Below are 12,907 nucleotides of genomic sequence, written 5' to 3' on the forward strand. Positions count from 1 at the left end.
ACCCCAATTATACAAATATTATGAAGGAAGAGTTTGACCCAATGTTAAAGAGCTAAGGATGGAATGCACAGTACAGATCAAAGGGAAAAGGATAAACAGCACCAGTGTGACACACAACATAGTAAGCTCACGGGTACCACAAGGTTTGGGATTGTTTCAACACAACAAAAGGAATTCTGGATTATAGGTGGTCACTGACCATACCCTGAATGTAAATTACTTTTGAAAGTGCAGTTGGCAGATGTAAACTTACCTGGGTACCTGTGGCAGGCACGGGTTACAGAATGAATGCTGCCTCTGCTGCAAGGAACTTGAACCCAGTGACTTCCTTCGCTTTTGCAACTGGTGATCCACAGAGGACCATACAGCAGGATTTTCATTTAGGATTTGGGGTTGTTTCACACACTCTTCATTGATCCAGCAGCTAGCTTCCAGCTGCTCTAGGTTTTGCTTGGCTTCCAATAACTTCTGCTTCTTGACTATCCTTTCCAGCTGGAATTTGACCTTTTTCCGTCTGATGTTCCTTTCTGCCTTTTTCAAGGAATATCTTCGCAGGAGCTCCAGCTGCACCAGCTGCTTCTTGTTCTGCTGTAGCAGGGAAGGGCAGATTTCCAGCCCAATGGTGCTCTGCACCTCAGCCTCTGCACACAGGGTAGCCTCTGTCTGCACTGCAAACTCCCTCTGCTGATGCTGAAGGGCAGCCAGTCGCCTGTTCTCATTGATAAGCCACTGCTGGTCTGTAAATGAAATGATTGAAAGAAAGCAAAAAAAAAAAAAAAAAAAAAATCATAGGAAATGCATTGTTTGATGCTATCTTGTTTCTTCATTTAATCAGCCTTGAGACCTCATTTGAGAACAAAATCTCTATGCACGTATAGAGGAGTCTTGGAAAACCATTTATAGGAAAATGCACCATTGCTACTTTTTACTGAGAACCAAAAGCCTCTTCACTGGGATAAGGACTTGGGTGACAACTACAAAATATAAGAAGGGGTTTGGCTAATAGGGAGACTGGTGGGCAAGGCCTTCTTTGTAAGCAAGAAGTAGAACACATTTCAGTTTCTCAAAGATTACACTCAAACAATTACACTCACCTCAATTTTATTGTTAAAATACAGTGGAACCACTGAAAGACCTGAGTTCCTTTCTGTGCACTTTTCAGACCTAGGGTATATGTTCACAGCAGTGAGGTATGTGTTCATTAGCTTTTTACTGTGAATATATAAGTATATATATATATTTTACTGTCAGTATGTAAGAATATATTGTCTGTGTTCCTTAGGGGATGACTGTATGTGCACTGAGAGCAGAGTTAACAAGGGAGCTGGAATGATAAGTAGTACAGAGGAAAACAGCCTCTGTGTTAATGCAGCAAAGACAACTTCATGCCCACACTAATGAGCTAATAAATTCCTATATTTTGGGTTAAAAAAGCAGCACTTCTCCAATCTTAAAATATTACTGACTTCTCATTTCAGGATTTGAGTGTTTTACAGCTATTGTAAAACAAGCATGTCTCTTAGTTCCTTTTACTCCTAACCTTTCCTCCTTGACTGAACCAACAAACCCCATCTGCAAAGTATTTTCTCTCACTTACCCAGGCACGCTGAAAATGGAGGAAACCCAGAATCATGCTAAGGAACTCTGTTCAGCACAGGAAATGGCAGGTTTTTTGCTCACCCTCATCAGCAGCAAGGCCAGTGAGCCTCCCCCTCTAAGCCCAGCTGGGATCTGCCCCATTTGCAGAGGCAGCTGCAAGGTCCAAGTCCTGTGGATGGTCATGAAACCACCAAAGTGGGTTGAAGAGAAGGCTACAAGGAAGCCACCCATGTAGGTACCTGCTGGACACTTCTGCCAGACTCTCTAAACCCATCTGATGGGTACTTCCCAAGCAACACAAACCCTGGGTGGCACCTGGATGAGGTAGAGCAACAACCACAAATTTAATTTACTGCCTGCTGTAGCTATGCTGGTCCAACAAGCACTTGCCAAAACAGCCTGATGGGAGCCCATGTACCTTGTATGTGAGTACTTTGGCATGTAACCTATTTGAAATAAATACAAGACTCCCATACAAATATAATTCACACCAGTCAATGTGTGTTTTTCATAAAATCACCACTCTGCTCCACACAGGGAGTTAGCTTCACTGCTTTTGTTAACATCCCCCATATTTCATAAATGCTAAATATGCTCACCAACCAACTGATTAACCTAATTGAATAAGAAAACACATTTCCTCTGCTTACACACTCAGTCTTCTCTAAATATTCAAAACCTGATCTTTGCACTCAATGGGAAAGTAGTAGAGAACACAGAATACCAGGTTGATTGATTTTCAACCCTGAAGGAAAGACTATTTGCAGAATATTTTATTGCATTCTGGGGATGTGCTTAGAGGTTTTTCAGAGTGCACTGGCTTCAGTCTGAGCTATGATGATCTGTAACAATCAAAAGAAGGGTTTATTGAGATTACCACTACCAGACTGAGTCTGATAGCTTGCACATATTCTCTTAATGAGGCAGAGTTTGTTCATTTATATGCTGCTATAAAAATACACATATTCAGCTGCAAAAAGCAAACAAAAAATACCCTTAGCTGAAAAAGCAATGTAAAAATCACAGGCAAGGTTTCTTGACAAGTAGAGCACTTCTCAAAGGACCAAATTTTTACAAAGCACTTACCAGCAGCAACATTTTTTTTTTGTCTGCTTTTACCTTGAATCTGCAGTCCTTTACTGAAAAATCAGCCTTTCATTGTTTATTCAGGAGTCAGAAATTAAGAGGTATTTAAGTCTGATGTGATGAACCAGGGCTACCCACAGCTCTGCACAGCTCAGCTGCAAGAGAGGAATTCTGGGCTGTGGCAGTTTCCCTGACAGAAGAAATCATCAGAGCACAGGCATCCTCAGCATCCCTTCTTTGGTGCCTACTGATCTTGTGAAACACATTTCCTTAGTGATCCCTCCCACAATGGTCTCCTGTCCTGTTTTTGCTGGCAGCTCCACACACACACACAGAAGCAGAAATTCCAACTCCATGGCTACTCGACAGGTAAAAAGGGAAGCATTTTAGTAATTATTTTTTTCTTTAAAATATTTTTAAATATTTTCACATGCAAAGCTTTTTCTCAACTCTCTTTCTAGATCTGTCCTCATTAGCCTGTTTCTAGCAAGCAGAAGATTTGGCAGAGAAGTCTCCCTGCAACACAGCTGCAAGCTCCAAGATGCTAATTAATCTCTGCTCACAATTTAGTCTCTGTCAGAAGCTGACACACAGAGGGCACAGAAAAGGTGAAGAACTTTGGTGGCTTTCCAAGTGATGTATTGTATTTGGCTGGCAAAAACTACCTGCCTGGCTAAGATTCTCATGAACACAGCAAAACCAGCAGAACTGGGTGGAAGCAGAGAACGTCTAGAGAGCCACAAAATAAAGATATTTGGGGAATTCTTCCAGTTCTCTGTACTATCTAGACATCCTCAGTCCTTTCCTGCAACATCCCAATTTCCCTTTGATCTCTTCATTGTGGCTGGCATAATTAAAAGATAGCAGACTCTATAAGTTTAGGTCTGAGATGCTTCCAAAAATTCACAGACATTTGCTTCTTCAAGAAACCAAAAGCAAGTTTTGCCAAGGTGGAACAGTGCCCTTGTGTTAGGCATATTTTGCTTATCAAGAAACCTGCATCAAATCACTCACTATGAAGACAAACTAGAGGACACTGTAAGTACCCAGTCTCAGTGGTCAGAAAGACTTATTGTTCTCAAATCAGCCTATAAACTCATTAAGGGGCAGCCCAACCCCTCCCAAGATGTTCTGCTGAATGTATCTGCCTTCATTCAAAGTTGCACCTCTGTGGCCAGGAGCCTCCAACACTAAAAAATATTTCTGCAAATATGCTGTGTCTCCTCCTTCTGACAGGGCTATTTGCCATTTACAAAATCTGAGCACTGATCTGAGCATTTTTGTACTCCTGCATAACACTGCAGAACTTCCAAGAAACTACTGCAATTTGAACCAAAGCCTGTCTGTCTTTTCTTATTCCAGTTTTTGTTTAAAACAAATCTAGCAGTGGAGCATGCAATAACACCAATCAGTCATCTTCAGAGTAAATAAAACCTGCATCTTATTTTCAACCTGAATTTTTCACACTTCAGTTTCTATCCCCAGAATATCTTCATACTGTAAGAGGGCAGGGTGTGTATGGAAATACTGACCACATAAAAGCCAATTAAATTCTCTCTCCCTTAACTGGGGATTTCAGCACCAAACTTCAATGTCCCACCTATTTCCTTGTTCTCATTGTTTAAAACTAAAAGAAAATTAATCTTGAGCCACGGTCTTACGCCATGGCCCTGTTTTTCCCAATGAGTGAGAAATTCATTAAAACCACCTGAAAATGGTGTTGTTACAGGTGACATCATCAGTGACATGTAAAGAGAGGATCTCAACACACAACTTGTGGTAGGAACTATCACAGTTATCTCAGTTTCAACCTCCTGGAACAACTCCTTGGCTGAAGCACCAGGTATATCACAAGAAAAACAGAAAGCACAAGAGCAGACTCATCTATTGTGCACCACGATAAAAACTTCCACCCTTCATCTAAAGCATAACTGGGACAAAAATACCAAGAAGATGAAAGAAAGCAGCAATGGCAGGGAAGAGGCAGGCACCCACTTTCTTGGATTTGCTGGTTGATGAGTGCTTGGTCGTTTTCTAGCTCCTTCTCTGCTTTGATCTGTCCTCTCAGGATCTGCTGCTCCAAATCCTCAACATAGAGCTGCTGCTGCTGGATCTGTCTTCTGTGGAAAGCTTCCTGCTCTCTCAGTTTCTGCTTGTACTCTTCACGCACAGCATCTATTTCTCTGCTGATAGAAATGTTGACAGTGAATTTAAACAAGAAACAAATGCCAAACATTTGTAATTAAACAAGTCATCTTATTAAAGAAAGACAAGACAACATTCCAGATACTCTGTTGTTAAGTAATAGTGCCCTGTGACAAAGCTCCTGGTGGTGAAGTAGCTGTGTGTATCAATGTCACAGCAGGCTGCAATCCTCTATCATAAAGGACACGTATCAAACATGGAAACTCTTGTGGTAAAGCAGAAAATTCCATCATCAGAAAGATATCAGCAAGAAGACTTTAAAAGATATCATAACTTTTCATTTTGCTGGGGATCTTCCAAAAATGAAATTGGAGAGGGGGGTTGTTTATGTGCTATAAAATTTTATAACCACTACACAGGGTACTTGTCACCTAAATACTTACAAGTGCTGCTTTTATATGTGGAGCAGAATTGTGATCAGAGAAGTGATTAACCTGTGAAAAGCTGCCTTACATGGGATGTATGGTGCCAAAATTTTACACACAGAGACACACAATCAAAATATTAACTATTCTTAGCCTAATCCCTGATGATAATCAAAGCTATTCCACATTATCATCAGACATTCTTAGCACTGAAGTTATTTATAGAGGTGATACATGATCTTTGCCTCCTTTTGTTTCTAAACAATGAATAAACACATAGAACCTCAGAAAATTCAGTCCTTGAGAATTGAAAAATAATTAAAATATCTTTTACTAATGAAATAAATGATGTATTTATTGTACTTTAAAAGACAGCAAAGATATAAAAACTCTGAAGAGTCCCCTAGGGTCAAAAGAAAACAAAAATATAATTTCAAAGGGAATATTTTGGAAATATCATGTTGCTTGTAAAGTCATTACCAATACAAGGTCACCTGTGTGAAAAGAGTGTTAGAGTTTTGCTACAGAGGAATCAGTTTGAAATCTCTATATAGAACTGTAAGGATGTGTTCAAAAGCAAGCACTTCTACAGCAGCAACTTTGATTCTGTGTGCCAGGTTCATCACAAAACAGACCAAACAATTAAGCAGCCAAAATCTACAAATCTTCTGGAGCATCTTTACATAGAACATGCATTTCAGTTCCTCAAGAAGCAGGAAAAAGCCTCACTACATGAAAGCCTGAAGATTCTCAGTAATTAAAAACACTGCTGTGACTCTCTTTTCCTCACCTATAGAAACCAGAATTCAGTTTGGTTTTAATGTTTATGTAAATGTAATGCTGGTGAGAGCAACTGAAAAGGAACATCTCCTGTTGAATTGTCTGGCATGGTGCAAACAGAACACAAGCTTTGCTACTGCCATCTGCTAAATGCTTTATGTCTGCTTGGGACCCAAAGGAACATATGATGAGAAGAGGCAGCTCCAAGATCTGTTTGTCCTTGGCTTGGCTACAAAGATGCCAACAATCTGTGATTTGCAATTTTTTCCTCTCAGATAAACTGTAATTGATCCCCAGGAAGAGGGGATGGGATGCCTCATTTCTCATTCAGCTGCAGTAGGTTTGAAGTGACACTTTGCTGCAGCACTGCATGGCTATCACACAGCTCCTGCTGTTCAGGTGTTTTTAATGCCACCAACTACTGAGGGACAAACTCAGAGCTAGACTGGTGAACTGAAGAAGAATCACTTTTCAAATAGAGTATTAAATATGAAGGATCTCGTCTAGGAAAAGCTCCCATGGTTTTAAGGACAGCTCTGAAGGAGGCTTTCCCTGAATGCAGCTTCCAGGTTTATCTTCCACATTTTCCAAGGGAAATGGAATGGAACAGCCACTGCATTCTGACCTGAGACAAAACCTCTCTGATTTTGGAGCAGTTACATCACCTCTGTGCTTTCATGTAGTTAGGCTTCAAGGTCCTCAGGGCAAGGACTGGATGCCTGTGCATCAAACCTCATCTGCAAGGCCCTGGTGCCATATGAAATTCCTGATCTGTTAGGAAGCCTTAATAGTGATTGTAAATACTAAGTTTCTGTGCATACTCTGATGATGGGGCAGTCTTTAGCTGTTTTGCTAGCAGACATATATAAGCTCTGACTCCTACAGTGGTATGAAAGTTGAGAAACATGAGTCTACATTTTTTTACTGGGCAGTTGCATGACCTTGGGGAATCACTTAGTTTGAGAAATGCATGAAAGAAGCAAAGTACATTCATCAATGAGTGATAAGGATTGATAAATATCATCAACTATCACAAATTCAAATATCAGAAGAGCTGGTTTATATTAATTCAGTATTAGTAGCAGCATTCTGCATGAGACTGAGAAAACTGAGTAAATCATTGCCAATAAGGCTCAAAAGGGAAGCATGATAGTAAAAAAGGAGACAGAGAATTCTTGTTATGCAACTGTTTACTATACTGGATCAAATAAAATTCCTCTTACAAAATGTTTAAAATTTTTCCTAACCATGACTTGTAGCTCTCAGCCATCCCTTCCATAAAACTGGCCCACCAGGGGTCAAACTATTTACAGATTGAAACCCAGAACATTTAAGTATATGCAAAAACTCAGTGCTGCATTTCAATTCAAAGACCTCCCAATGCTTGCAGAGGTGGGCAGGTAACATCTGTCCACAGCTGGGAGAGGCTCACAAGCTCTCCCCATATTTTCCAGCAGTGCTGAAACCACCCACCCCACCCATAAATTACCAGAGAACAAGCAATGCAAACAATGCACATGGAAGCCTCTTGGTTGCTGTTCTAAGCAACACCAGTGTGTTCCCTTCATGTGGTAATGGCTTTTTTGCTGAACTAACATGAAACTTAGATCCTTTCCAACAGGCATGTGTGTTTGCACAGCACAGCCAAACTTCTGTTATTAATCACAGCTCCACACCAGGACTACACCCCAAAAAGGCAGAGTGCAGAGGCACACCCATACCTCCCTTTAAACCTTTAAAAACCCTCAAAAAACAATCATAGCACAGCTACCATTACAGCATTGTTACAGCTTTTGTTCTGGTGATGCAGGTAGTGGGTACAACCTTCTCTCACTAAGGTTAAAACCTCTGTAATAAAATACTGTTGCTCAAGTTACATACATGAGTTGCAGTTCTGTTATTTCTGTGCCTCTTTCCTTCATCTCCTAATTTTTAACAGCACAAAACAGAAACCAGGCAGAGCAGGGAGAGAGGTCTGAGAACAGAGATTAAACACTGTTTTATGAAGTTGCCTCTTAAAAATGGTTTTCTCAAGCAGAACAAAAAGATAATAAAAATTCATGCAGAGCCAGGAATACAGGTATGCCTGGAGGTGTTTTTCCTCTGGCCATGGGACTTTGGGAGCAAAATGACAACCTGGCTTGGGTTTGGGACACAGATCTGTCTGTCACAGAAACTGCTGAAACCAGGACCAAGAAGTAAGAATTCTCCTTTTCTACCTTCAAACATGCTGTGTCACATCAACACACTCTTGCTGGTTTGTGGAAATAACAGATAAACTAAACTAAAAACCAAGGTGAAAATGGCCCAGAAAGAAAACAAGAGATTCATGCACACTTCATACCTAAATCACCTCATAGATACTTTAAAGAACAATCAGTTTGTGTAATAGATGTTTGATGAGTTAAACTAGAAACAAGTATAAATACAGTTCACATAAGAATTTAGTCATATTTTGGAATAGGTAGATGACAGCACTCATTTTTTTCATCTAAAACATCTTAAATCAGATGTATTGCTAAATTTATACTTGACATACAGGAATACTATGAGATATAAAAATCAAGCACAGAACAATTTCTACTATTGCTTGTATTCCTGCCTTCACACATAAACAATCTACACTCAGTATAGTTCTAGCAGGAAAAAATATAACCTTAGGACTAACATAAGACAAGCAGCTTAATTTCTTATATGAAGACATGCATAAAATCCTGGACCAGCACACAGAATATATATTAATAAAAAAAAAAAAAAAAAGCAATCCTGCACAGAATTTTATAAAAGCATGCAGGTTTTTAGGTGTACCAAATGCAGCAAGAAGTGTCAACAGCTACCCCTCCTCCAAGTAAACCTTTAAAAACAGCAAGTAAAATTACACCAGAAAAACATCAGCCTTAAACTAAAGATAATCACAGATTACTGAGAAAATTTTCATATTATACCAAGGCTGCTGGATTGGTTTTCCATCTCATTTTTCTCTCCACAAAGTTTGCATGACGCATGCTAAACGAACCATCTGTAAATCCACATTTTTTTCCAGTCTTTTTTTGTCGTCAGCTCTCCGGGATCCTATTGTGCAAGTCTCCTCCCCTCTTCCCCAAACATTTCTGCTGCCGATGCAGAGGCTGACGGCTGCTACAGCATAATGCAGCTTTCAGTAACTATGGCAGCAATAGCCCTGTCGTGAGGCTGGATGCCTCCTGTAACAAAACCTTAAGGCTCAAATAGAGAAACTCAAGTGCAAAATACTCAAGTGCAAAGCACTTAAGTGCTGCTAGAGGCTGAAATTTTCTGATTTTGCCAAAGATAACATCAGTCAAGTCAGCATCCCCATCCTCCCGTCTGCCTGGTGTGCGAGTTCCCTTTTCCTTTTACGGCTGATTTTTTCCAGGGGGAGAAGAGTTAATAATAAAGCAGAAAAAAAAGATGTTGGCAAGGCATTTTGCACCTTTGCAAGTCTCACAGCACTGAGAGCAATCACAAGTCAGGCTTACGAGCCCATCCAGTCATCTGCATCCATCCCCATGCTCCATCCTCCCCCTCCAACCGTGTCCAATCCGGGGCTCTTCCCGCAGGGCCTGGGAGCATCACGCAGCAGCAGGCACCATGCAGCTGCATCAGAGTCTGATCTGCTCCTGCCTAGCACAGAGGCCCAAACATCTCCCTTGTCCCTCCCTCAAGCAAAGGGAAGAGTGATGAAGGAGAGAGGAAGACCTTGTATCCCCTCTCCACCAGCCTCCTGCAGCAATGCCACTCACAATTCTAAACAGGAGCTGGGGGCAATGAGCTGGAGCTGGGAACCAGAAATCAGTCAGGACAGCCAGAAGAGGCAGAAACCTTGAGAAATGAGGGACCTTGGAAATGTACCCATAGAGTAATCCCCTTCACAGATGTTACCATCAGGTATTGGATTTCTGATTGCTGGTTGGTGTACAGAAAAACCACACCAGCGCAAGTTTTTGTCCCTTTTTTTTTTTTTCCCCCCACACAAAACTTCATGTTTTTTTTGCAAATCTCACAGCACTGAGAGCAATCACAAGTAAGGCTTCCAAGCCTATTCAGTCATCTGCATCCATCCCCATGCTCCATCCTTCCCCTCCAACCGTGTCCAATCCGGGGCTCTCCCCGCAGGGCCTGGGAGCATCACGCAGCAGCAGGCACCATGCAGCTGCATCAGAGTCTGATCTGCTCCTGCCTAGAACAGAGGCCCAAACATCTCCCTTTTCCCTCCCTCAAGCAAAGGGAAGAGTGATGAAGGAGAGAGGAAGACCTTGTATCCCCTCTCCACCAGCCTCCTGCAGCAATGCCACTCACAATTCTAAACAGAAGCTGGGGGGCAATGAGCTGGAGCTGGGAACCAGAAATCAGTCAGGACAGCCAGAAGAAGCAGAAACCTTGAGAAATGAGGGACCTTGGAGTGTACTCATAGAGTAATCCCCTTCACAGATGTTACTATCAGGTGAAGTATTGGATTTCTGATTGCTGGTTGGTGTACAGAAAAACCACACCAGCGCAAATTTTTGTCCTTTTCTTTTTTTTTTTTTTTTTTTTTCCCCACACAAAACTTCATGGTTTTTTTGCAAGTCTCACAGCACTGAGAGCAATCACAAGTCAAGCTTAGGAGCCCATCCAGTCATCTGCATCCATCCCCATGCTCCATCCTCCCCCTCCAACCATGTCCAATCCGGGGCTCTTCCCGCAGGGCCTGGGAGCATCACGCAGCAGCAGGCACCATGCAGCTGCATCAGAGTCTGATCTGCTCCTGCCTAGCACAGAGGCCCAAACATCTCCCTTTCTCCTCCCTCAAGCAAAGGGAAGAGTGATGAAGGAGAGAGGAAGACCCTGTATCACCTCTTCCACCAGCCTCCTGCAGCAATACCACTCACAATTCTAAACAGAAGCTGGGGGCAATGAGCTGGAGCTGGGAACCAGAAATCAGTCAGGACAGCCAGAAGAGGCAGAAACCTCGAGAAATGAGGGACCTTGGAGTGTGCTCATAGAGTAATCCCCTTCACAGATGTTACTATCAGGTATTGGATTTCTGATTGCTGGTTGGTGTACAGAAAAACCACACCAGTGCAATTTTTGGCCTTTTTTTTTTTTTTTTTCCCTACACAAAAATTCGTGTTTTTTTTTTCTTTGCCCAAGGTCCTGAAGCAACAGTAAGGGGGACTTATTTAAGGCTTATTAAGACTTATTTACTCTTTTTGGCAGTAAGTCACAGGCATGAGACACAGCCACACACTCCAGTAAAGGTGACAGCTGCCTTGCTAAATTCCAGTTCAGCTGGAACTACAATCTATGACATCTTTTGCCCTTATAATCTCAATAATTTATAGAATCAGTGAGGTCCCCTGCTAACCCCTATATGCTGTCCTGCTGTAAGTTGCAGACTTGTAACTGACACAGAGCATTTTTCTGTGGAATAAAATATTTGAGGGATCTTTTCAAAGAGGCAAAAGATTTCTTTAACTTGTATTTGTAGAGCACTTTGAAATTCTCAAATGAAAACTGTTAGTAAGAACTCATAGTTTTAATTTTTTACAAATATTTGGACATGTTTGGTTCACCACAATAGAATAACAATTGTGTTGTGTTCTCCAGCATCAGATGTCATACCTAGAAGCACACTCCAAGCAGCTAAAATTAATTCAGTGTACTGATATCTCACTGGATAGTAATGGAAAAACTGATTTTTTTTTTTCCAAACCAACAAAAGAACAAAATCAGGGTTTGCATTTATATGCAGGGTTTACATTTATACATGTTAAGACTATGTCAGGAGCAAGAACTTCATTACCTACTCATTTGTGGTGATGTTGCAAGCCTCCTGGGTGTGTGCTTCAAACATCACAAGTTTGAAGTGCTGGGGCTCTTTGGAGTAGGGTGTATGAGCAAGCAGCCAAGTAAAATACAATGAATCACATCCCTTTTAAAGGAAAGTTTCATGCCTAAGGTTTTAATAGCTGAGTGGAATGGTTGAATTTTTTTCTCTCTGATTTCTCAAAATATTTTAACAATTAGAGGTTGAACTGGTAATTCAGTCCATGGAAAGAAAATAAGAAAAATATCATCATAGTGACAGCATGAGAGGTAGGGCTGTAAGTAATCATGACCATAATATACACATTCAGATGCTTTGAAATAAAAATAATTCAGAAATTGATAGGTTTCCATGGGTTTAAGGACTCTAATAAGGAACTGATGATCCTTTAATTTCTTCTGGATTTTTTATGTGCAGCTGCTCTGCTTTGCATGTTCTATGCTAGGACTTCTTTTTTGGACCCTTACACAAAGCCATTTTCTTCTCACCAGAAGAGAACACAATTTGTCCAAGGAATTTTCAGTCTACCAATAAGTACTCTCACCACCTACTAGTGATGTATATGGTATGTATATATATCATTTAATATATTTTTTGTTTCTTATATATTGTATATTACTAGCATCAGTGTAAATCCCACTCATCATGGATGTAAAATACAGGTTATGCATGCAACAAAGCTGCAAAACCTTTACACAAGGTGTAGCCTGAAGGAGCCTAGCTTGCATCTCTTCTGGATGCAATCAGTGTGGCACAGCAGAGAGACAAAGCTGGAGGGGTAAAAAAACTCAGTATGATTTAGACACATTAGTATTCTTACCTTAGTTCAGGAGAACATTTTTCTTTACAGTTTCTACATTTTTGACTGTAAAAATAAAAATAGGAAATCATACAGATGTTCAAAAAGAAGGCACTGAAGAGATGTTATTGTGATTTTCAGTGGGCTCTAAGATACAGATTACTAGCAGCTGGGAGAGTATTGAAAACTATAAAAGGAGAGAGGAGAGGAGAGGAGAGGAGAGGAGAGGAGAGGAGAGGAGAGGAA

The 12,907-nt window shown here is 40.9% G+C and overlaps 1 protein-coding gene across 2 annotated transcripts in view; it reads right to left on the reverse strand.

The window, feature by feature from the left end:
* Positions 1 to 12,907, reverse strand: part of STARD9 (StAR related lipid transfer domain containing 9) — a 119,532-nt gene that overhangs the window by 27,825 nt on the left and 78,800 nt on the right. Inside the window, exons 21-23 of one of the 2 annotated variants that reach the window (XM_071744626.1) lie at positions 12,683 to 12,727; positions 4,681 to 4,868; positions 254 to 737 (exon numbers count right to left, since the gene is read on the reverse strand). In XM_071744626.1, coding sequence (XP_071600727.1) covers positions 254 to 737; positions 4,681 to 4,868; positions 12,683 to 12,727 — 717 coding nt within the window. Of the gene's footprint in view, positions 1 to 253; positions 738 to 4,680; positions 4,872 to 12,682; positions 12,728 to 12,907 lie in introns of both variants that reach the window. The other variant, XM_071744625.1, reaches the window with a different exon arrangement.

Source organism: Heliangelus exortis, chromosome 5, assembly GCF_036169615.1.
Source record: "Heliangelus exortis chromosome 5, bHelExo1.hap1, whole genome shotgun sequence".
NCBI lineage: Eukaryota > Metazoa > Chordata > Aves > Apodiformes > Trochilidae > Heliangelus > Heliangelus exortis.